This window comes from Monomorium pharaonis, chromosome 11, assembly GCF_013373865.1.
Source record: "Monomorium pharaonis isolate MP-MQ-018 chromosome 11, ASM1337386v2, whole genome shotgun sequence".
NCBI classification, from domain to species: Eukaryota; Metazoa; Arthropoda; class Insecta; order Hymenoptera; family Formicidae; genus Monomorium; species Monomorium pharaonis.
Window position 1 is genome coordinate 14,985,180 of NC_050477.1, and position 26,877 is coordinate 15,012,056.

General features: G+C 40.0%; 1 protein-coding gene across 1 annotated transcript in view; it reads left to right on the top strand.

Moving 5' to 3' along the window:
* The window catches only part of LOC105832649 (integrin alpha-PS2), a 76,453-nt gene extending 49,687 nt beyond the window's left edge, over positions 1-26,766 (top strand). Inside the window, 11 exon segments of the mRNA XM_028191764.2 lie at positions 6,172-6,233; positions 18,283-18,331; positions 18,653-18,730; positions 20,010-20,188; positions 20,596-20,834; positions 21,081-21,392; positions 21,484-21,787; positions 21,876-22,775; positions 22,856-24,589; positions 24,591-25,028; positions 25,262-26,766. Of these exon segments, the coding sequence (XP_028047565.2) occupies positions 6,172-6,233; positions 18,283-18,331; positions 18,653-18,730; positions 20,010-20,188; positions 20,596-20,834; positions 21,081-21,392; positions 21,484-21,787; positions 21,876-22,775; positions 22,856-24,589; positions 24,591-25,028; positions 25,262-25,354 (4,388 nt within the window). The 3' untranslated portion in view covers positions 25,355-26,766.
* The last annotated feature ends 111 nt before the right edge of the window (positions 26,767-26,877 follow it).

Below are 26,877 nucleotides of genomic sequence, written 5' to 3' on the forward strand. Positions count from 1 at the left end.
TAATATTGTGTGGTTTATTCAATCAATATACAATTTCTAATTTATATACGATAGAATAGACAGAAACAGAATAGAAGTACAAGTAAAATTTTGTAAAAAAATGTACTAAGCCATCTTCTTATAAGGGTGACGTTAGCACGCTTCGTATTCTGGCGGCTTTCCAAATAAATATTACCACAATTCACCGAAGTAAAATCTTCGCGGAACACAAAGTGCGGAAGCGAACCCACAGCCTCGACGACGATGACGTGAGCTCATCGTCCAGAAATTCCGCGACGACCGCGCAATTAAACAATTTGTAAGAGCCGAGTCGAGCGAACGAACTGTTTGGTGCCGCTTTTCCCGGGAATCGTCGTAGAGCCTTTTTAGCGAGACATTAGATCTCACCCGGAGTTTATAACGTCATGTCGAGCTGTTAGTTTATTGCACACTAGAGTCGAATCAAGTCGCTCATAATCGCCTTTTCTGGAATTAAACGTCCATCGCCCTGCTGTCTGTTTGCCCGTCCGTTGTTGTCTACTAGACAAACAGAGGCGACAGCGATGCTATCGGTGACTTTCATCTGTAATTTTCTTCGTAAGAACGCCGTAATAGGTCACTCACAAGTGGATGAAAAAGTGTCCTAACAGACAGCTTCTTTACGGAAAGATAAAATATGTAGTTGAAAAAAATATATAAAGAATTGTTTCAATAATAAAAAAATTCTTTTGAAAATGTAAATCATTGCGCTTTGTATAATGGAAACTCTGAAGAGCGAGAATTTTAAAAAGTATATATAATTGAATCATTTATTTTCCATCTTTTGCACAACTCCGATGAGTTCAGGAGAATGATTATATGGTCGACAGTGAACCGTATCTTGGATAATTTTTTCGAAACACGATTCCGTGGAAATTAGGGTGTCGTATCGTCCGCGTTCTGGTTACAACTTATAAAACGATGATCTGATCCTCTTTTGACGCTCGAAATCTGATTAAACAGCTGATTATTGAACTAGTGATTAATTCACTAATATACAAAATATAATTCTAATGGACTTTATTATCCGCAGAAGTTTATATGAATAATTGTGAAATTTAATTTTTGTGTTGCACAATAATATTAATTAAGAGGAATTGTTCTGCCAAATAAAGTTAACGTTTTATAACGCATTTTATATCAGTTAGGCTTTTTAATAAAGCCTTGATTATTTCTTATAATTATTATCTTATTGTCTGATAAAAAAAGTACGTTATACCTTGTAGCTACGCGTCCAATAGTCTCGAAACAAATAAGAATAAATTGGGTAAGGATATATAAAGGAAAACGTTTTTTTACGTACGCAATTAACAAAAGGAAAAGCAATAGAGGATTACTGTAAGTGCATTCCTCGATGAAAGGCGCCCACTCGTTCGAGTGACTGGGAGGCATCGAGGAAAAAAAAAAGGAAATAATAATTGGAAGGCGCCTCTCGGACCAAGGCGCTAACTCGGCACCGTTCTAACGAGGCCAATTAGCACTTAATCCTACTTGAATTACGATCGAGCTACCGATCTTCAGTAAGCGAGAGGATATTCCTTCTCTCTCGGTGTTGCAGTTTCATTAAAATAATGTTTTTTTGGCATATAATCGTGCGTATTTTATTTCATACAAAAAAAGGGATGCGTCGAGTCGTTCGATTCGTTGGAGAAAGAACTTTTTCTTCGATATAAATTTTCAATATTGTGCAGCATTAATTATTTTTATTTCTCTTAGCTGTTGAAATTTTTATTGCGAAAAAAATATAAGGAATTATTGTGTGGAGAAAGAATAATCTTTATTGAAGACTTTTAATTGAAATTAACCTTAATTGAAAGATTGACTTGGAAATTAATAAGAATGTATATTTTTACTGCAATCGCGATATCGTCCCATTTTTAAAATAAATAAGAGAAGTGACCCGACAATGCTTATAGAGGATACGTAATCACGCATCGACGACGCACGCACACACGTACACGAGACAAGAATTACAGTAGCTTCATTCATTCCTCGTAACTCGATTAAGGGTCGGTCGTACTCGAGCTCGTCTCCTGCAGCGCTCCGATTTCTTTATTAGGCGCTTCATCGTCAAAATCATTCATGACCAAAATCATCTTTAATTTAAATCTTTTATTTAAATTTTAATCTTTCGCTGTCCCAATTATTAAATTAGCGTCCGTCTGTGTTAAATGTGTTTACATCGGAACGCGCACATAAAAAAGATATACTTGTTTTCTTGTTTGGGATTACTTCGACACTTTCTGAGGCTCTTCGATATCAAAAAGAGAGAAAAAAATCGTGAACGTTTCCTCGTTAGATAGGAAAAAGTTTCTCTCTTCCACTTGTACTCTCGATGTCGACTCGAGTTCGAAAGTGGAGTGGCCTCTTACCGACAAGAATAGCACCCTTACAAAGCGCGAGGACGAGACGGATTATAAATAGATCGACCACTGACGATCGCAGTCTAACGCACATCCGTTATTACTTCACGGATGATATCATTATCACAATTCGCTGATAACAACTTTCAACGATCCGATTGACATCGTCACTCACGTGAAAATTAATTACCAAGGTCAATACTGCGTTTTTGAACATTTGGAAAAAAATACGCAAATTCTATTCTAAACTCTTGTTAAAAAATGGGAAATTAAAAGGATTAAATAGATCGGCAGATATCTTTGTATGAAATTATTCTTACGATAGCTTTTCCGACAGTTGTGATTTGAAACTTTCATCGGCTTGCTGGAGTGTTTTGGTAGCGACATGCATGTTGCACCAATGTCGCCGATCGTTTGCTTTACATCTGCTTTTTCGTCGCCGACGGTGACGCGACGAAGACGACTCTGCGACCGGATTGATGTAATTTCATGACTGACAGCTCGTCTAATGTGACCAATCGGCTGTCAGGAGAACTGCTGCACTTGTAATATACACACAACATACACACACACAACGGAGAAAATTTTATAGTATAAGTTATTATGTACGATAGTAGCTATAAAAAAATTACTCTCAAATTGAAACTGATATATTCAAATTAACGCGATCATTGTTTCATATATAAGCAACAATATATAATCTTTGAAAATCATGAATTTTAAAATACTATAGTTTTATTTCAATACTGTAAATGTTATTTCAAGAATATAATACGTACAATTGTTTTGATAATTTTATTCTAAGAAAATCATAATCTTTGATTTGAACATGTAAGTATTTTCTATCCAACATTTTTTCCTTTCCATTCAAGAAAATTATTCTTAAATAACAAGAATACCATTTTCTTGATTAAACTATATAAATATAAAATTTTAAAATAAATGTTTATTCAAGTAAATCTTGTTGATTTAATGCAATATAATCTCATTTCAAGATTTTCGTTTTGAAACTATAGATATTTTCAAAACAAGAATGTTCTCTTTTTCTGTGTAAATAGAGTAAATATTATGATAATTTGATGAAAAACATAGTAAAAATTTTCCTTAATTTTTTCCTTAGTTTAATTTCTTACTATTTATCATAATTTGTACTATAAATTTTTCTTCGTATGTGTGTGGGGGAGGGGGGGTGTGCGTGCGCACACTGACGCAGGCCTAAGTTTTAGAACGGGCTAAAAATATCCCTTTGACATAGAAATGAGACTAACGTTTATTTTACACCGAAAATTACAAATTTCTTAAATCCAGCACGAACAACAAATCTAACATTAAATCTATCAATCTGTCTAACTTACCTGAGACAAAGGAGTAAATTAAACAACCAAATGCTAAGACCTAAATATTTTTAAATATCTTTGAAATAAAAAACAAGCATTTCTTTAGGCAAAGGAATCATTACACAAAGCTTTATCGGGAGAGGTAACTTAAATTGAAACTTTAGTTTTACATTCTCTTAGCAGGTATTTATTTTCAATTCGGACTTTTAGTCATTAACTTATCTTAGGGGACGGGAGGAGATTCGAGCTCCCATAGCTCTCTCTCTTGATTACGCTACTGTGTGTATGTACATATGTTGAAGAAGGTCGGATTCTGCGGGTCGAGCCACCGGATATTCGTACACATACGCACGCACACGTACGCATTTTCTTGCGGACGCGCTGCACTCCGCCGCAGCAGCCGCGGGTCTGAATGGCACTGACCCTGTCAGTCGGCTCTGGGCTGATAATTTGCTACTCGCAGTTAGCATCGGCGACTAATTACGGAACCGACTGACGCGTTAACGGTCGATACCCGGTAAATTCCTTACGTCGCCTCTGTTCGCCTTGCGAAGCGTTTTTCGATCTGTAAAAAAAAACGAATGAAGTTAATTAAAATACGTATTAATGTGGGTTAATCGGTTTCCTCGGGCGTTTCTGTGCTCACGGATTATTCATAACTTCCGTATAATGATTCCTTGGTAGGTCGAGATGTCCACAGATTTATGCCCTCGCGTTAATTGCCTAGATTTATCTTTGAGTTAGCGATGATTTACCCTCATTAATAATAATGACAACGATTAATCGTAATAACATCGCAATTACGTCGACGGGATTGATCCATTATCTTTCGGTACTTGTCATTTGATGCATATGCTGATATTACGATAGGTCTTTAATTAGTGATAGCGGATAAGTTACGAATACACGGATATTGTCATGGTACGGAGATTTTATCTACCTCGAAGAGAATGAACGCAAAAAGGCTCGAATATCATTAATCTCCGTGCAGATAATTGCATTTCTGCCAGACAACTCAATTATCGTACATTGTCCGGTGTAATTTTCTGTCATCCATACACAGTACGCGTTATTTTTTCAAAAAAACAATCTAATCTTTCTCAAGTATTTATTGAGGATCGAACTCGTTTTTCTTTTAATTCTACGTGCTCGCATTACATTCCATAATTTTATTAACACGATATCGTTGCCACGTGAGATTTCGCCCAGCACGAAATTCCTTTTAGTAAAGTTCTTTGCGTTATCGCACGGCAATTAATTGATTTCGTTTCAACGCGCGGTAGACAAGCAGTAAAACGAAAACGCGAAGAGAGCCCTTTTACATTTCGAACCGAAAGAATTTCATTGGAATTGCCGTCGGTCCCTTCGACCTCGCTGCCTTTACTACCGTACGTCTAAAAGTGCTTTATCTGAAAGTGCCGTATGCGTTATCTAGTTAACGAGCGTGGATACTCAGCCACTTTTCCCGGACTTGCGTTGTTCATGATCGCTGTTGTAAAACGTGCGCTGCTTGTACTGTCGACTCGTCACGGGCGGTTCGGACGGAGAAAACGAATCGCGAAGGCGTCACGGCGAAAGATCGATCTGGGATTAATGACGCGTGAATATATGCACTACTTTTGCTCGTGCGTGCAGCCGGTCTCTGCGATGCTACTCCACTTCCTAGTTGAGAAAGTGCATGGAACTTCAGAAACGTGTGCATACATGTCTATTTAATACATCTATAGAGTGTTTCAATCCTGTTTCTTAATAAGAAATATAAATAAAAATAATCTAGATTTCTCGTTAGTCTGCCTTTGTCTATATTAAACAGATCTTGTTCTTCCTTTTACAATTAGCCTTTTTTATTATTAGGTATTCTTAAATTAGGTTATACTTTTCTGCTGCAAATATTTATTGCACACAAGCATCACTTATAAAAACGTGTATGAATGTATATAATGCGTAAATGTTTTCGAGTTATTATCTGAAGTGTATGTTGAATTCCACGGACTCACTAAAATAATTGTGCTATTAATTATTTCTGTGAATTTATTAAATCTATGCAATGATAATAAAACGGTATTTTTGTTAAGACTTTGAATAATTTTGAGACAACTTTTCTTTGATAAAAGAAATTTTTATTGTTATTATATTTATAAAAAGTATTTATTACTACGTTAATATATTGTAAATTTGTTATTATTTTTATTATATTATTGCGATTTAGTGTATATTCAATTTTGAAATTAATACTTAATACTTATTTAATAACATAGAAAAAAAGTGCTATATTATTATTGTCTTCTTTTTTTACTTTTAATCAACGATTAAATAATCGACGCTATATAGGCTAACCTTAAAAAATAAAAATTATCACGGAAGTAATTTATTCAAATCGTACTGTCAAGATATGATGTTTTTGTTTGAAAGAATTAAGGATGGGACGATATAATTGTCTGTTTCCGTTTTAGGGTACTGGGGCTATCACAGGCAGGGCTCTTGTCAGGCTGGTTTAGGAGGCGCGTTGTCTAAGGTAAGTTTAACGATATTTAACACGGACTTTTTCGTGTCATGTAGAGGCTGTTGTCTTTTTTCCCTCACTCATGAAATATTGTTGCAATATAAAAAAAGTATTCACCTATAAACTTAAGAACCTTTGACCGCTGACCGTATCTTAAGCAACCGACGTGTTTGAAGCTTTTTAAGTTCAAACGTGTCGGCATATCTGCGCAAAAAGGCTCGTGCGTAACTTGACGACCGAAAGCGCATCGCGCGAATTTAAATACACGGTGGCGTGTCTCGCGGTGGTTGCGACAGACTCCCGAAAGAGTTAGAAGGCGACGCGAGCGGGGGCCGAATATGGCCAGGAATGCGAATTCCTACCTTACGCATCTCCGGTCATCGTTCCGGGCATTCGTATTCGTGCCGTGGCGCATCCGTGCATGGTGCAGCGGGGGCCTTCTCTCTCTCTCTCTCTCTCTCTCTCTCTCTCTCATAAACGATTGTCTTGTCCAAAGCTCGATTCTCCGGTAGATTGTCGGGCCCGATGGGCCAAGGACCATGGGCGTCTCGAGCGTCTTTTGCTCGCTTTTCACTTCGAAGATGCATCTTAGGGTAGGCCTACCTGCCCGCCTGCCCGCTTTTGCACGTAGGATGTTTGTTGCACCTGCACAATCGCCACGTGTTGATATACCCACTTCGTCCCACACAAACGAAGTCACGATAAATATCGGCAGCGTCCATCGACAAATCGGTAGCTGCCGCAACTTTCACCTGTCGGCGCGCAATGATCGATTTTACTTTATCTAAAAATCGTGGTGCAAATATTTCGTGATTAATTACAGTGATTAATTACATATATTTTATTCTTTCTCCCTTTTTGTAGTGAAAGTATTTATCAGAAATAATTCTGAAGTTTGCATTTCAGAATATACCGTGTAAATTGTATATTTTTTGTCTCTTAACGACATGTCTATGTTCAATTTGAAAGAAATTATTCAAAATAGAAAATTTTTTATTTCAATGCTGTTCCGTTTTGTTCTGCGAAACTTTGGAATAAAAAGCTTTTGTGGTGCTTTTGTGTGTACAAAAAGTTTTGCAAAGAAATTCAACGATAACGAAATATGTAACGAGAATAATTTCGTACTTTTTCTCGATGAAATATTTTTAGTTTGTATCGGGCCATTCATTAGAGACTGAGTACTACGAAATAGAGATTAGAATTCAGTCGGAAATTAATTAAAATTAAAATTATTGACAAAATTCTTATCTTCGCAGTCTGATATAGACTTTATACCGTTTCGTAGTGCAAAATTACTTTACGAGGCACGTCGCGATCGTCTTGAAGCAGGACTTGCGTTAAGATTGCGGCGCAAAACGGGCGATTACGGCGCAGCACACTTCTATCGTGCCGCAATCGGTTTTTCGAATCGTCTGTGACCCCAGCGACTGCGATCTAATCTCCTTTGCGGTAAGAAATCCCGCGCGCGCGAGCTCTCTTTCTTTCATACTCGCGCGCGCGCGTGGTGCACCGAGAGTATCGTTATCGCGCATCGGCTTCGGTTATCGCCGAAGAAGCGTGCGCGGTGGAACAATTCCGCGGACAACACTCAGGCCGACTATCCTTGCCACGGATGTATAATTCAGAATTGCGCGGCTATATGGCAGATGTTTAATGCATGCCTCGCGGACTGTGCGCCCGGACTCCTAGGCTCCGCGTTTCAGCATTCAATGTTAATATGTCCGCCCGCACTCAATCCCAATCGCGCATGTGCTTGTTTACGGTGCATATCCCGTGGATGTGGTAATTTTAGGTGTGTAGCTGTGTACTTGATTGCTGCTGCAGATCAACGCGTTTCCCTTTCTCCTATAATCCCTGCGCACTTTCTAAAACGGTGCTTTCTGATGGACATTAATTTTGTTCTTGCGGTCCATGTCTCATTATATGTATATAAAATGCGAAAATCTATATACCTATTTATATGTACCTATACATGTATACATTGATATATACACTGATCTTTTGATCTATAAATAATCCCTTCTTTTATGCGATATTTTTTTATACATCTTTTCATGATATTTATTACATTAATTGTTTTGAAGTATTGACAGGCACCATGAATAAAATTTAGATGTTTTTCTTCACCTTTATTATTGTTTTTGTATAAATATGTGAATAAATATTTTCTTGTATTAGTAGACTACTCCCTTTACGCGAAGTTCAATTAAAAAGAAAACGGAACGGATACTACACGTAAATTAAAAGATCAATGTGTAATTAATAATTAATAATTACACATTAATCTTTTAATTTACGTGTATTTGTTCCGTTTTTTTAAATTGAACTTTGCGTAAAGGGAGTAGTAGTTTATTAATACAAGAAAATATTTATTCATATATTTATACAAAAACAATAATAAAGGTGAAGAAAAACATAAATTTTATTCATTGTGCCTGTCAATACTTCAAAACAATTAACATAATAAATCAAATATCATATAAAGATAAAAAAATATAGCATAAAAGGGATTATTTATAGATTGAATACATCGAGTACAGTATAACTTAATGCACCTTGGATAAATTCGATTTCTCATCGAGTGTGTGTACATGTCATTCGCCTATTTCTCTTTTCGGAAAACAAACGCCATTGTACGGCAACTCGAACGGCAGCAAGGAGTCCGCGTTAAATCTCGATGAGCGTGATTTAGAGGCTCTCTCGACGCCATCGAGAATGCAATCGACCATCGATCTTCGCGTTAAACCATCGCTGCTGGTACCAACCTCTGTCGTGCCTGGTACCGCAGCTTATCCGGTGGACGATCTAGAGAAGATCGATCGATAGCCGATCGCTATCAATCGATACGACCCGACTTTTCGCCCAACTACGTGCGCGACCCCCGATTCGACGATTGAAATATAAGCCCTCGGGCCTCTTTAGTATAAACGTATTCTTTCGTTTTCAAAGAGAAAACATTCTTAAATTATATTCAACATAGATCGATTGACAAGATAATGCTGCGCAATCTTCCCACTATATATTCATTGCAATCTTACATTTTACATATCGAAAATGTTGGGTAATAATTGTGATCATTCTTTGGATAGTAGATATTAAATATTTGACAATATTGTCTATGTATGTACATGCAGATTTAACTTTTAATTATATTCTTAATTTTTAAATTAATCAGTATGTTTTATATAAATATATAATTAGTTGTTCTATTTTAGAAGATATTTTGATCGAAAAGATATTAATATTAGAAAGAAGGAAAAATTATTACTTTAATGTTTATTATGATTCATAACAAACTTTACATTTTTCATATTTATTTTACTCAAATCATCACAAGCCTTCATTGAATACAATATAGAAATTGTCTTATATAATAAATGTCGATTAGTGTAAAAAAAAAAGATAACTAGCTTTATTTCCACACTGAATTACCTTCGTAAGTCGAAACCTTCACACATTGTGCTTGCGATTGTGATCCGCGAAAAAAAAAATGTAATTTACAATTTTGAAAGCCGATCATCACGCGCGTGCATTAGCCCTTCGTTTCTCCCGCATTAGCCTCGCTCGCTATATAGTTTCTTGCTACGTCAGAGCCCGGGCCCCGTTTCTTGCCCGGCGTCGTCGAACTGCAATCTCCCGACTGCATTTGGCATGCACTTAAGTGCAGCACACTTACGGGCGCGTGTGTACACGCATATACCCGCTGGCGTATAAATTTCACCGTGGGCCCCCCCCATACATATTTGGCCGCGCGGGTTATATTTCAATCTCGGATGGGGCGCCCGTGTGTCTCTCTGCCGTATCCCCCGTCCCCCCCCCCCGTCTTTATCCCCAACTCTTTTCGATCGGCGCCAGAACACAACTCGTGCCAGTCGTGTTCCGCATAGACGGGACGCAGTCCGACCCCGCCATTGTCTCGGTTGCAAATTTTTCGCGTGTACAAGCATCGGGACCGACCGCCGCTCCATGGGGGGTACATCGTGTAAGACCCTATTGCCCCTTCCGCGCGCGTCCATCGCGTCTCGCGTGTCGCACCGGCTTCGACGACAAATGCATGCTATTTGCTTACTACTGCCCGGCTAATCTGTTTAGCGTGTGGCAATCGAAAAAAATCACAGGAAAAATGTCAAAAATATTGTTAGTACAATTCGGTCGGAGCAAAGGCACTCTAGGAACGTACTTGTTCTATTTGAGAAATTAATGAGAAAATAATAAACGGAAATATCTTTAAGATATCAGATAAATTGTATAAATACATGCAAAATTAATGTATTTATTATTATATAAACTTCGGTCGATCTTTAACGTCTATTACGAGATGAAGCTATATTCACGTATCCGAGAGATAAAAATTATCCGACATCACAGCGTATGCACACAAGCTGTTTTTTAATCCATCATTCACTTGGCCATCCTAATTACTTTCCATACGAGAAACGCCATCGATCATTGTCTTCCTACTTGCATGAGTCGCGCGCGGTCCGAAAGATAGACCGGGCCGCCGGGTTTGACCTCTGATTCACCTCTCGGCACGTCAAAAAAAAAAAAAAAAAAAAAAAAACGCATTCTTCGGGTTCGACGAGCAGAACGGCTCGCTCTGCGTCCTCCCCGTGGTCGGCTCCGGCTCCGGCTTGGCGAGGCAGGGCCCTAGAGACGGATCGCGCCGGAACACAAAAGTTACGGCTGTTGCACCCGGTTGCATCCGCGCCGCCGGAGCACCCTATCTGGTTGCGATAGTGTGTGCACGTGACTCGATCGCACGTTTGACATTGTTTGGCCGATGAGGAGGGCCCCTATTGTTCCCGGAGCGGACCGTGCGAATCGCTTGGCCCGCCCGGCGGTGTACCGCGGCTCACAAATAATAATATTTGCGGGACGACAAACAAAAGATCGCGTCGAAATGCGGTGACTCTTGGTCCTACGTGGATCCAAAAGTGATTCTCGATACATTGAGCCGAGTAACAGAATCGAATCGGATTTTTATAGGTGATACGCTACGACAATAGGATGAAACTTTATCTAATATTCTAATTGCATCTCGTCTAAAAGCTTTAGTGCGTGATTTGCTGCAGTTGAATTTGTGAATTTTATCCTTTTCATTTAATCTGTCTAATTTTTAATTTTTAATTTTCTCTATAGGTCGTCATTGCATCTACTTAATATGTTATTAATTTAATTAAAACAATAAAGTTGAATTTTAACAATTTAACTCAAAAAGTTTGATTTATTTAATAAATTTATTGTGTGCATACTTGTGTTACTTTGAAATTTAGCAATTCAATTACACAAAAATAGATTGGTTAGGTGAGATTGTTCCTTATATTATCCTAATCCTATAAAGAAATATGCGTAAATCTTAACAAAAGGGGACTCAGTCCCAAAAATAATAAATTCATTAAAATAAAGCACGCATTTATGCGTATTTTAAAATAAGAAAGTCTATTAATTTGTTATTATCCTAATCTTTTATGCAAAGTCGCAAAGACCGTCTCTTCCCGTCTCTACTCGTCTCTCCCGGTCTCTCCCTGTCTCTCCCCGTCTCTTCCCGTCTCTATTCGTCTCTCCCGATCTCTCCCCGTTGCTCTCCGTCTTTTCCGGTCTCTCCCCGTCTCTCCCGGTCTCTCCCGGTCTCTCCTAGTTTCTCCCCGTCTCTCCCGGTCTCTCCCCGTCTCTCCCCGTCTCTCCCCGTCTCTCACGGTCTCTCACGGTCTCTCCCGGTCTCAATGTGTCAAAATTTCAATAATATTAATGAAAAACTATTTTTTACACTTAAATTATGGCCGTCATTTCTGAAAAAACCGGTATATCCAAAATCAGACCCCCTAAGAACACTCCCGGTTACGAATGCAACGTTATGTCAAAATTTCAAAGCAATCGGTGAAAAACTTACGGAGATCTTAGATGACTAACAAACGAACATTTACATTTTTATTTATATAGATATTTAAACAGTGTTGATTTGAGATCACAATATTCTAATTGTTTCAGAGTATCGAAAGATATTTAATATTTTGTTTCATTGGTCTTTTGGTTTTTTTTAAGTCACATTATTGTCAATGTGACACTAATTGACATCTCGGAAAATATACACGAGTGTTGAGCAATCAAATACTTTCTCAGCAGACGCGATAAAAGTGCTACAAACGGAATATGTTAATTTCAATAATCAAGTTGCATGTGCACATCCTGGTTCTCAACACTTTAACGCAGTTCCTTATTTAATATCTTATCTCCGGTAACGCGCGCGTGACCGCTCGAATGTTAATTTGCCCGGCGAGGAGAAACGTTCTCTTACACTTCGTATTATATGAGTGCGAGAGACGAGGGATTTGTGGACTGGTTTGGTCCGACTAGGAGGAATTCAGCGGATGCATTTTCGCTGGATTCTGATAAGCAATCACGGGTTCCATTAGGATCAACGCGGTCTGTGCGATTGCACCGGTGTTACAAACGACCGCGCAAACCCTGTAATTCTATACCGGAACCGGAGAATTTACGTTGCTGCATTTACACATCGGGCGGCACTCTGATCTCTACGCTAAGTGAATTTTCGTGGTCGTATGCGCTCGCGATATTTATTCACCATGTGCACTCGAAAGCTCATATTGAGCAATACAAATATACATATAAACAAAATTATTTATGTATAACAATATTATATAACAAACTTTACTTTTATTTGATTTAAAAAATTATTATGGTACGTCGTGATTTATAAAAATTTTTATTGTATATTTTGTTTCAAATTGCCACAGTATTCAGATTACTTATCATTCTTCTTATGATCCGTGGCTATACTGTCGTATCACAATAATTTTTGATATAAAATTTTCTCTGCAGAAATTCATACATACATGTGTATGAATTTTTCGATGTCAAATCTAAAAATGTGTACGTATATGTGAACAGTGATTATTATATTCAGAAAAATAAAAGAGAGACGCTGTCGAAATTGTCTCCTCTTTCGATTTTCAATGTAGGGACAAGATAATGCACCTTGTGATTTGAGAATGACATTGCAAAATGGATCTTCTACTACGTGACAATGATACCCGTAGCCGCCCGTCGACGTGTTAATCATCACCTCTTCACGTATATATCCGTTTCCACTTTGGTGCCTTCGTCGCGCCAAACCGAAGGCAGACGACCGTTCGTTATCGCGTCACTCGAGAATGTCCCGACGTGGCGAAAAATTGATGCCACCAAAGGGAGAGAGACAGAATCCCCCGTCTTCTTCACGGCGACATTGTATCCGCGCGCGTTTAAAGCGCGCGTATACACACATATACGTGGCGCGTTGGCTCGTCGCCGTCGTCGTTGTCGTCGCCGTCGCCGTCGCCGTCGCCGTCGCCGTCGCCGTCGGCTGCGGAGGAAGGAAATATCGGAGGGAAAGGGCGAGTGAGAAAGAGAGAGAGCGGTCGCGAAGAGGCGAACGGCAGGAGGAGTTTCAGGTGGCCATTTAAGGCTCGGACATTTCGTTCTGTCACCGTGTTCCGTGTTCACCGTCGTGCGACGCCGCGAGGAGGCCACCTACGCGCCGGCGAGGTCGTCCCTCTACCCTCGCGGTTGCATTGTCTTATAAAACGGCCGCCGTTTCTCATGATAAGCAGAGTAAAACGAAACTAGACACGCTCTTTTTCTCGTGAAGCGCGCACCTTCGCCACCGAGCGACGATCTGTCCGTTTTCTACCCGCGACTGCACGGACTGCAAGCCCCGCTTCCTTCCTTGCCAGGGAGAGTCTTTTGATCGCTCTACTGAAGATCGTGAAAAACTTCACTCTCGCAGACATCTCTGATCGACAACCAATTTCATTGAATTTCTTTACGTCCGCGCGGGTTCTCTAATTGTTTTCTATTTTGAAATTATTATTTTAAGTTCCTTTCTGTCGTTTTAAATTATTATTTTAAATTATAATAAAATATTTTTTTCGTAGATTAATAAAATGTCGAAAAAAATGTTAAATTGTTATATATTTTAAAAGTATAATAATTATGCACAGAGAGAAAGATTTTGTAAATATAATAAACAGTTTTGTGTTTGTTTAAGAAATTTTATACACATTTCTTTAGATTCAATAAAATTTATTGAAAACTTATTGGAAAGAAATATATACTTTGGAATAGTCAAACAAACTGTTCATCAAATCTTAAGAAATCTTTCTCCCTATGTGAAATAATAATAATTCATATCTCTCTCTCTCTCTCTCTATATATATATATATATATATATATATATATATATATATATATATATATTGCTACTAATATATTATTTCAATATTATCATTCGTTCATCCATAATCTCATTAACTCTCCTGCGTGTCTAGAGTTACAGAAAATAATAACGCGATTTTATTCTCCCGTACGCAAAACAACTTCGACGATAATCCGATAATTCTCCTCCCTCCGTTCTTCGGCAACGATGAGCACCGCAATTGCGGGGATATCGCGTGTCGCAAGGGGAAGTGCGTCACCGCATAAAAATGGAATCTCGTGTTACACGATTTCGTCTGTGTCGCGCTCTTCTTCTTCCCTCGTTCGCATTAACGCGCGCGTATACGTTCTCTCTCTCTCTCTCTCTCTCTCTCTCTCTCTCTTCCTGCGTGTGATCTGTGGAAATTGTATCTTACTTTCCTGCAACGGCGGATCCTTCACGTGGGCGAGCGCGTTCGCGCGTGGGCGAGCCTCGTCCTAAGAGAGTGTAACGACATTGTCGCGCGGTTAACACTTTGATCCGGGGGCTATTCGCACGGAGTGCCTCGAGAGATGGATTTTTAGGGAGCCTACTAATTTGCATATCGTTAGACGGTGTTCCTGCAAACTCGGAGGATTTATTTACGGAGCGTTCCGGATCTTCTCCGATGAATCCATTTTGTCCGTAAGTGAATTTGCTTTCGCGGATTAATTCAGAGCCGATCTGCCATTTTAGAAATTTGACTGCCTTTGCACAATTTCTTGGATTATTGTAACATTAATAAATGTCTTGATATTCGAAATCTCCGAGTTAAAACGGACTCTCTTTGAAATTTGAATTCAGTCAAAGGTTTGTCGATTGTATTTGATTTAATTATAACAAAATGAATTGCGATCATTCCACGATTATCGTATCTTTAAGATGTAACAGCTTAACGTTCTTTTGACATTTTATCAATCTACAGCAAAAAAAGTGTTTTGGTATAATTTAAAACGACAGAAAATAACTTAAAATAACGATTTATAATATAATAAAATAAAAAACAATTTTTTAAACGCGCTTAGACGTGAAAAAAATCAACAAAATTGGTTGTACCTGCAATATATAATAATAATTTTAAATATCGCTGTATATCCGGCGCGGACATTGGTGCATCCAGTTTGACTACGCAGACTGCGTGATTCGATATCTGAAAGTATAATCGCGCAAAAGTAGCCAACGCTTCCCCGTTCCGTTTTCAATCCGTTGTCATCCATATTGCATGATCTTATCGCGCGCAGCGTATACCTCGCGCATTCTCAGTTTCTCCCGCGATCATTCATGGTAGACCGTCGATTAATATGTATGCGAGCCGTAATCTTCATTACTTCGACACCGCCGTTAGCCGAATGCGTGGGAGTGGGCACCGTTACGATAAAGCGTAAAACGCATCGGCGATGCACGTGGTGTCTCGTGCACGATGGTTTACAGGGTCGCGACCTCGACTACGCGCACGGACTCCAACTTATATCCCCTCCCCCCTTTCCCCCCCGTAGGATTATTACACGCGGAACTTACCATGCGATAATTGTAGAGATACCCGACGATAGGAAAAGACAAATTAATTAGCCGTGCGTCCTCTCGCGACGTTCTACCCCCGGTCGGCTCTCGAGTGGGGGAATTCTTCCCCCCCCAAAAAAATCCACCGCCCGGCAATTAACGAGAGAGAGATCCCACGCGTAGGTCCACGCGTGGGCGGGGACTTCCGTACGTGGTTCCACTTCGATTCGGTGGACACCGTCGCGCACAGTATCCGTTTCGTGAGTGCTAACTGTACAAGTACCTGCGATATGTACACGGTGCATGTGGGAATGACGGGCGCAAAAGGGTCAACGGCGTCGAGTACGTCGACAATTTCGAGAGCCCCACTTGAGTGTTCTCACGTATATACCCGCGCGCGCAATTCAACGGAGGCCTCACATCGCGCGGCGCGGCGCGATGTGTGTGAAACTCTCGAGATGGTTTCTCTATCTCGCGGAGAGCGTTACTTTAATAATTCTTTCTCTCCCCGGGAGGGGGGGGGGCGAAGGGAGGAGGGATATATATTCCGGGAAACAAACGAAAATAAATGCGACGGGGGCTCGAGGGAGGCGCGACGCGAGTGAAACTCTTGCTTTATTACACCGGGCCGTGTGCCACATTCATTTTCCGTTCCGTTTGAATTAAACGGCTCGTTCGTGCTTACGTCGTTTCTTTTGCCTCTCGCGGACACGTTGAAACAGTACATCGATTTTTCCACGCCTCCGCTCGGGCGACCGCCGCCGCCGCCGCCGGCGGTCGTGCGTGAGTTATACGTTTCGGAGAAACGTTTTAAGTCACGACGACGTTGGCGCTCCCATTGTCGCGCATCGAGTTTGCATAGCGAGCTCGCGATGATTGATAATTTTGTTGTACGAATGCAAAGGAGAGCCGCACGCTGCGCCGCGTGCCGCGCGAGGAAGGCCTTTGTGCCGCGAACTACTGCGGTTCGCGCGCGCGGAGCAGATGTTGCACGACAAAAGCACGGTTTGCTGCCGTTACATATCGCAGTCATAAATAATGCATGCCGTATGCGCAAATGTCCCATGTTGCGTGTACTTATCGCGTTTACTGCGTCGATTCGTCCTCACAACATTCGACGTCTTTGTACTTTGGCGTCTCTTGACAAAAGAAACGCCAGATTTTCGCCTTCTGTGCGAGTTTTCGAATCAATTTGAGACTTAACTCTACGCTGAGGAAGAAGAAATGATGTTTGCGTCTGTAATTTCATAGTAAGGCAATTATAGTCAGCAATATTATTTTTATAGTTATTTATTATTGTCATGGTAAAAATAACTATATGCTTATAGTTATTACTTTATAGTACAATTTACTATATTGAGATCTTCATTTTAGTTATGGCAACTGTATCATAAGTTGCATAGACCAATATTATGATGACGAGAATTTTAATATACTTTAAACAAATTATAATTAATATTATTTCTTTCTCTGTAAAAATATGGTTGGTTCTAAAAGTGGCTATAAATTATAGTGATATTAGTATGACTATTTTTTTCTCTCGGTGTACGATTAATTTTCAAATTACAATTTTATTCAAGTAAAAGCTATTTGCGAAGTTTCAGGAAAAAGACTCGTGATGCAGTAAGACGTATACTTGACTCGTGAAAAAAAAAAATCTTTATCTTCAATCACCGAGCATGTTGGGAATCGTTAGGAAGGTATTATGTAACAGAGCATAATGCACCATTGATTTATGAGAAAGTCATCGGCAGGTATTCGCGGTATCTCACGATATTCTATCGTTCGATCAAGATCCATCAAGAGCCATCGATCTCTTCGCTCTCGCGGCTGCGTTTTTTCTTACTGCGCGAGTCAAGAGACGATGGTACTTTATACCGAGAAGTCTCTATCGTAAAGGCCTCCGCGTACGTTTCTCGTTTACGGTTTAACATGCGTGTCATGCGGCCGTGTGCAAACGCGTGCAGAAAGTGTGCTTGCATATATATACGAGCGGTTGATTTATCGCATCTCGGGGTCGCGCACGCGCTCTCCCTCTTCTCTTATCGGTATTTTATAAATAAATAAAAAAAAGCAGAAGTTTTATACTTTTGTGGGTATGTTCCCCCCCGGTTGTGCACCCGAGGCACCGAAGAACGTACCGTTTCCCATATTTCTTTTGTCTTACTTCGTCTTTCACAGAGGAAAATAATGTCGGAACAATCGTGTGAAAATGTGTGTGCGAGTAAAAGTCGTTTGCACACAGAAGATAAATTAGAATTTGATTTCAACTCTCTCGTAACGAGCGTAAGACTATTCGCTGAATGATTGTTTTTCTTCTTGTTTCAGAATGGCGAGAGACTCTTCATAGGAGCACCAGGCAGTTATTACTGGCAAGGTGAGATTACTTTTAATTTTCGTTTGTAAGTTAACGCCCATGTATACCTTAGGACGTATGTGAGCCGGCCGAAAATTTGTCTTTTAAGCTAACGTTAATTGACATATGACATTATTTTTCTTTTTTTCAATAAAAATTCACGTGATTCATGTGATCCTACGGAGTGGTGCGACTGAACGAGAACCGAGGAACGGATGTTGATTAGCGATTAGAGAAAAAGAAAAAGAGAGAGAGAGAGAGAGAGAGAGAAAGAGAGAAAGAGCGTGCGACTTCTAGATCTCATTAATAATTCAGAGGGGATTTTCCTTTAACGAATTGCAGGTCAGATATACTCGATCGCCGCCTCCATGAGATTGAAGTTCGTGGCGACGATGTTAATCACCGAAGCCGAAGCATCAGGTATCGCGAAACACTTGCAGGCGCCCCTTAGTAATTAAAATACACCCCCCTTACTCTGTTGCCCCAAACCCCCGACCATCCACCCGCCCTCACGTCTAATAAGCTACCATTCTCTCGTATTGACGACTTCTTACGTGCCAAATTAACAACGTGTTGCTTGTCGGCTTTTTCCGAGAGTGCGAAGAAAATTGAAGTGAAAGCCGGCAGTAATTAATTCGCATTAATCGCAAGAAATCGTCCTCGGAGGCAGGTATCAAGTAACACGAGAGTATTTTCCACCCTCTTCGCACTTGCTTGGCAGTAACTCTAATCATTCGTTCTCATGCCTGTATGACGCTTTATATTAATTATATTAATTATATGATTTGAATCGATGAGTATAGTGTGAATAACTATGCTGCCCATTATTGTCCGAAAATGTGTTAAAATTAATTTCATTATTTTCTTCGGTCATTCTCTACGTGAGATTCGTAATCTCTGTGTTCGATATTTTACGTTATAGTACTTAATCTTATTACTTTATGTTATTATGAATTAAATAAATTAGAAACTATTATTAAGAAACAAAAACTGCTTTTGTTGCCCTGATGAAGTTAAATATCAGCTATAATTGCGACGATTAACGCGATTACGCTCTGTTCCTTTCTAATTACTGCCAAATAAGTGTTGGGTGACCATTTCTAACAGGTGCGGGCCCGCTTTTTACAGCTTCAGCAAGCTACAGATGCAGCCAGAGCCGTGGTAATACGGATCCAACTAGAAAGCTATAATTTCCCTTAATCGGCTCGAGAGTTTGCGCCAACGTTGCTACATAGTGACGATCGCTTGACATTAATAGCGAGAGAACAAATGCTAGATTAATAATAGAAAAGCTTGTCATTCCCATGTTTATATGGTATGTTTGTTTTCACAAAATCTTATAAAATTAAATATGTATACATACATATGTAGATGTATGTGTGTGTGTGTATGTGATACTCTTTTTTAAATTAATATTATGAAGAGTAATTTATTTTTAACAACTTTAGTTGTTTATTAAATGTTAAACTTTTTTTCGTCCAACAGAAATTTAAATCGATTACATCGATCAGTTGCACGATTACAGCGTGCATTTCGATGCGATACAAGATTTTGTGAAGCTTTTTGTGCGAGCTATTTCTTGACTGCAGCAAAGGCTTTTCAGAGATCTTTGACTAAAGCCGCAGTCACGAAAACACTTGCATTCCCGTCTCGCTTTTTGGGATATCTCTTTTACTAACAACATGGAATCGTTTTGTAGGACAAGCGTTTTCGCAAGCCTTGAATAATGGTCGATCGAGAATTATGTTCACCAAAGAGGGTCCGGCGAAGGAGGACGATAGTTACATGGGTTATTCCGTCACGACAGGAGACTTTGTTGGAAACGGAGATAGTGGTACCGCGGTTGGCGTCCCGCGTGGTTCCGATCTTCTCGGCAAGGTGCGTAGACGAGTATTACATTACAGGTTGAAACATGAAGACCACAAGTAGTATGACGACGAAAATGTAGGACAGAGAGAAAAGAAAATAAAAATTGCAGTATTAAATATATATCTGAATGTAAGAATCATATAAGTTATAAATACGAGGAATATTGTAAGATAAATTCAATCAACGCGAAGCAATATTTTACTTCTCTGAAATTTAAAAAAGAATGCAGAGTATTATACACTGTACATTTATCAAGAATCTGAACATTGGTTTGTAAGTATTCGTATATCGCGGGGCGTTGATAAAGGTAGAAAATTTCAAAATCAAGATAAAATTTGCATGGAAGCAATGTATGTACAATGTATATCTCGTCCGTAGTAAGAGAATGTGAGGCTAATGCGAAAATATGATCATAGGTCTTACTTTTCACGTCGAACATGACGAATCCTCGAAATCTTACTGGCGAACAAATGGGCGCGTACTTTGGTTATGCTGTGGCTGCCGGCGACATAGATGGAGATGAATTGGATGACCTGATAGTCGGTGCACCCATGTACACAGTTCCAGATAACCCGGAAATGACCATCGAAACCGGAAGAATTTACGTTATCTATCAGGGCCAGGGTGCAGAAAAATTCCGTAAATTCGATACAAGGTAATGAAGCTTCACGAATGCTTCTAAGAATGTGAGTGAAAATGGGCAAGGGGGGGGATGGAGTAATATATTACATTACGTATTACATTTATGAAAAAATATATATAGAAAGGAAATTCCTCCGTAAAGCAAAGGCACTGGAATATCTCTATTCCTCTCAAGTTCATTAACTGCGACCCGAAGGGTTAAACGAGCCCTGCGTCCCGCGTTCGTTGAACCGCGGCGATAAAGCTTATCGTTATCCAGGGACGGCGAAAGCAACCGCGGACGTTTCGGTTTGTCACTGGCCTCTCTGGGGGACATCGACCGTGACGGTTACGGTGATTTTGTCGTCGGCGCGCCCTATGCTGGTCCAAATGGTCGCGGTGCCGTCTACATCTATCACGGCTCACGGACCGGGGTACTGGAGAAATATTCCCAGGTGATCCACGCGGAAGATTTGGACAATCCGGTACAAACCTTCGGGTTTTCCGTAGCCGGTGGTCTTGACCTCGATGGCAACATTTATCCAGATCTGGTAGTCGGTGCATACGAGTCGGCATCAGCGATGTTTTTCAGGTATCAACTATCTTTTGATTCTCAATATCTTGAGATCGAAGATACCTTTAGATTGAATTCAGTTTTGAAGTTGAAATTTGTTATGTTCTAGATCACGACCGGTGATCAAAATGGACTCCTACGTGACCTTCGACTTCGAGTCCAAGCTGATCTCTTTAGATAACAGAAATTGCACCCTTTCGGACGGCACTCGAGTCACGTGCTTTCCGCTTAGGGCTTGCTTTAAGTACACAGGAGAGGGTGTTCTCATAAGGCACAATTTCAACATACAATACGTACTCGATGTGAAGAAGACGAAGAATCCGAGATTATTTTTTCTCGAGTTAGAGGGTAGGAACACGATGAATCACACGATAACGGTCGAACGCGATCGCCAGTTCTGTCGCACAATCCAGGTGAGTGAACAGTTGATTTCATTATTGTATATTTTGTGTTTTTCTTCTCTCTTTCTAAAACTTATAACTTCTTTACCCGTTTTTAAAGGTTTACGTGACTCCTAACATTCGCGACAAGTTAACATCATTGGACGCTGAAATGCGTATGAGTCTAGAGGAAGAACGGATTCCAGATAATCGCCGTCGTGATCCTAGAATGCCACTGAGACCAGTCCTCGGTGCGACGACCTCCAGGAAGGACACGCTTTCTATCAGAAAGAACTGCGGCTCTGACAATATCTGCATACCAGACTTGCAGCTCAAAGTGACATCCAACGTTGACAAATACTTATTAGGATCTCGCAATAGACTGGAACTCGAAGTTTTCGTTCAAAACGAGGGCGAAGATGCCTTCGAGGCAACGTACAATCTGCAATTACCGGCCGGCATTGACTACATCAAGATCGAGCGTATCGAGACCCTGGAAATTCCCGTTCACTGTTCCGCGCCCAAACAATCGAACAACAATACGCTACGCTGTGATATCGGAAATCCATTGCCACAGAGAAAGCTGGTGAAATTCAGAGTGCTACTTCAACCTGTGACGTCTCACGGGATGAACCCCATTTACGAATTTGATATGCACGTCAACACTACGAACCCGGAAGATTCCAGAACTGTCCATGATAACTCGTACCATTTATCACTACCAATCTGGATAGAAACAGATTTACGCGTCGATGGTGAGAGCAAGCCCAAGGATCTGTACTATAATCCTGACAATTACACCGGCGTGAACATTACAACAGAGCTCGAATTGGGACCGGCGGTAACGCACAATTATACTATTCGTAATCTGGGTCCATCTGATATCGTCGAGGCAGAGGCGTTCCTTGTTTGGCCCGCGCAGACTTTATCCGGGAAGATACTAATGTATTTATTGGAACAACCGGAAACTGCAGGGCCGATCGCTTGCGAATCTGCCAACGCGAATTATCTTAGTTTAAAGGTATGTGTAAAACGAAAAATTTTTTTATTACATATAATATATCTATACATGATAACATAAACTATAACAATGTGTTGCAGTTGGATCAACGAAGAAGGGTGCATTTAAATTATCCCGATTACTCCGGCGTAATCCTGGACGAATCGCAGTCAGGCAGAACAATCAATGTTCAAAGAGGCTTCGAGATAGATCGTAATAAAGCGAATCAAAAAGACGAAACCGAGATTAATAGTGGCGACAGTTCAAATATTCAGAAATCACGACACTCCTCCTCGTCGTCATCGTCATCCACCTCTTCCTCTTCTTCCAGTACTACTGAGACTAGGAGGATTCAGCTGAACCCAACGGGAGAGAAACCTGAAGTGCTTACTACTACGTACACGCATAACTCTTCTGGAACTAGCTCAATCGGTAGCGGTGACTTGTCCAGCCATCGCGGTGGCGTTGCTTTTCACACGGAATCGAGCGGTAGTTACGGTTCTACTTTAGGAGGAGGATTCCGTGGGTCTGAAGAGGAATCTTTTGGCTCAAGATTGCCTGATCTTGAACAATCCTACGGAACAAATCAATCCGTTAGGATGGAAAGTCGTTGGGAAGAAAGTAAAGCGCAAGGACGTACGATTTCACCTCCAGGAAGGTATGATTCAATTATGACTGAGAGCGATAGACGATATCAGGATTTGCTGAGGCAGCAAGAAGAGACTCGTCTACGTCAAGAGGAGAAGACTCGACAAAGAAAGCTGCAGGAAGAAGCGCTTTTACTACAACGTCAGCAGGAGGAACAAGAACGTATCGCTTTGCAACGTCATCGAGAGGAGTTAGATCGACGTCGGCAGGAGGAAGATCGATTGAGAGAGGAACGACTTAGGGAGGAACGGCGAAGAGAAGAAGAATTGCACAGAGAGGCAGAAACACGGCACAGAGAGGAAGAAGAACGGCGAAGACTGCAAGAGGAAAAACGCTTGCAGGAAGAAAGAAAAGAACATAGGTACAATTATGACGAGGAAAGGCGCTATGACATGACCACAGGTGGTTATCATCGAACTACAGAAGATGATTTCATTACTGGCGATCGCGAGGAGACGATTGGAAGTCGAGAATTTGGTTTGCATAATGTCAACTCTACAGAAGAATTGGAGCGAATCTTTGGCACGTTGTCAAAAGACGCAGCTAGCTATCAAGTATACAGTAGACAGGGACAGCAATATGTACAGTTTAAGGCGAGATTCAGGACATCCGCCGACAGGAAGGAGTACATAGAGTTCCAGGATAGCTCTATGTTTCCCCTTCAAGATCGTTATGGTGGGCAAAGCTATGTCTCAGAATCTACGGAACCTCGCGATAGTCGATTTCTCAGAATAGAAGGCCAATTACTTGTCGCTCCGGACGGCAAAGGATACATCATATTGAAGGATGGCCGAAGATTCCCTCTTCAGGGTTCTTTTACGCACACTGAAGAAAGAACGTACACTTTGCGTGGTCCACATGGTGGTGGCTACCAGGGTGGCGATGCTAATAATCACGGCACTTACAGTCAATCTTGGCATGAGGAATCATCCAGTCATGGTGCAACTTTGGACGGAGGTTACGAAAGCAGTTATAATACTCGTACACATGAAGAAAGACGAGCAGAAGAAAGAACGAGTAACAGCAGGATCTACGGAAAAAATTCATTTAATGATGAGTTCCCGACTGACAAACTGGATCCCAATTTTTCGAACTCGAGATATAGACGTGAGAGCGACATGGTCGATGTTGAGGAGTTTAAAAAATTCGAATGGCTACATAGACATCGACGAAATCTTGAATCGGACTGACTTTTCATCGGACTCTCCGTCTGACGCAGCTACGTTTCTGGATGACGATTATTATCAAGAGAACGATCCCGAGTCGCAGATACCAGTACGGTCATGTGATGCAGCAAAGTGCGTTATGTTGCGATGCGTACTAGGCCCATTAAAGAAAGATCAGGAAGTCTGGATTAGCTCGAGATACCGTGTGGATGCTAAGACTTTGAAGGAAGTAGCTCTTGAGGAAAAGGTGAAGGTGTCGACGAAGCTGGTGGCACGTGTTACAAAGCAACCGTTCATTGGTACGCCTGCCGAACAGGTCGTTAGAAGCAACGAAGTTATGACGAATATTGAACCCAGTGCGGCACCTTCTGTTCCGGATATGATTCCAATATGGGTGGTGGTTTTGTCGGCCTGCGCGGGAATGATAATCCTCTTGTTGCTTATTTATCTACTTTATAAGGTTGGTCCAAAGATTAACGTGAGAACGTATATAACGTATATCACGTGAGAACGTATATAAAAAAGTCGCAAATCACTTTGTCAAAGTTTTTTGAAAGTAAGGAATGCTCATCTAAATGATTAAGCAATTTTTAATTTGTTTCTTTATACAGTTTAATCTTCGATAATAATAATAGTAAATAATAATTACAACTAAAATCAACAATTAACCTTTATCTTATTTATTACTTACAGTGCGGTTTCTTCAAGAGGAACAGACCCTCCGATGCTCCAGAAAGGCAACCACTGAACCGAAATGGTCACTTCCAACAAGGCGAGGATCACTAAACAAGGATGACCGCCGTTCACTTTTGTTGTCAGAACTTTCGACTTTTTGACTATATTTTATTGAATTGTAAATGAATTAGGAATCTCGGCTATGCGACTGAAAAATGACTTTCGGATCGAGGGAACACGCATTGCGTAGATTCGCTTGGTGTAGTCTGCGAACACACTTTCGACTTCTGCCGAATACTTTATTAGCGTTCAATAGTGCCTTAATTCGTGTTCAGGCAAGACGAGTATCTGCCGAGGTGCACTAAAATGTTAATTTCGAGTGACGATCGATTCGTTACTCGTATACTGCCGCTGAATACTCCTTCCAGCTCCTGCAGCTCGACCATGCAAGTTTCTAGTCAGGAGACGTTCTTTTTTTTTAATTATTATTATCTGTAATTACTTAAGCCGCGCGTACAGTCGGCAGATACGAATGAATATCTCGACATTCTTCAATGAATCGTATCTTCGTGTACATAAGTAATGTATGTATAATGTTATTTTTTGTAATATCGTCATTACGGTAAAATGCCTTGATACGTGCCTCGTCGCTTTCGCTGTCTTTTTAGATAGAGTAGAACTAATTATTTTTTTACCCGCGTTCGATCGAACTCTCTAAAATGATTTCGATCGAAAACATAAATAATCTCTTTTAAGAGACCCCTTTTACACGAGCATTTGATGGCCGAATGTCTTGAATGTCAAATTACGCCATATAATTCTTCAGACATTTTTTAGACGTTTTTAGTTTTTAATTTTTATAGTTTTGTAATATTTGGATGGTACTTTGTTAAAAGTACTTCGCGAATTTAGACCCGTTTGAAAGGGGTCTGTTACGATTTTGAAATCGCACATGGGACTTTTTAATTATTTATTAAATTTTCATGTTTTAATGTAATAATGTAACGTATGCTTGAACGCTATAACAATAGCGTGATGCGTCGTCACGCGCGCAAGGTGAATGTGTGTACAATCTGTAAATTATTAATTTACGTTACTAAAAACTGTCCACGAAAAGTGGTTTAACGCAATAATATTTGATTTGAAAGGATTTGTATCTTTCTGATATAAATAGGAAGCTAGAATTGACTTGTACATACAATGTTAAGAAATATAATATTTAAAAAAATATATATATACATATAATGAAATTAACATTATTTTACGTATATCGCTAATTTTTTCCCCAAAAATCTGTTTAAAATTCTATTATAGTTGAAAAAAGGAAAATCACATTTTGAATAAATTTATACAATCATTTATTGTAAAATTACAATGACGTAACAACGGTTGGCATAAATCAAATGTTTGATTATAATCAATAAGTATACTGTCTGTGCTACTTATTAATCGCATTGATCGCTGAAACCAGTGTATATTATATGTCCAAATTATAAGAAAATTCTTCCGAATATAAAAAAATATATTGATCTTGTCTTTTTTTACACATTTTGGACAATATCCCTCATATTCTTTATAGATAAAATGTATATAAAAATAATTTATAACGCATACACACACAGTTGTCAGTTTGT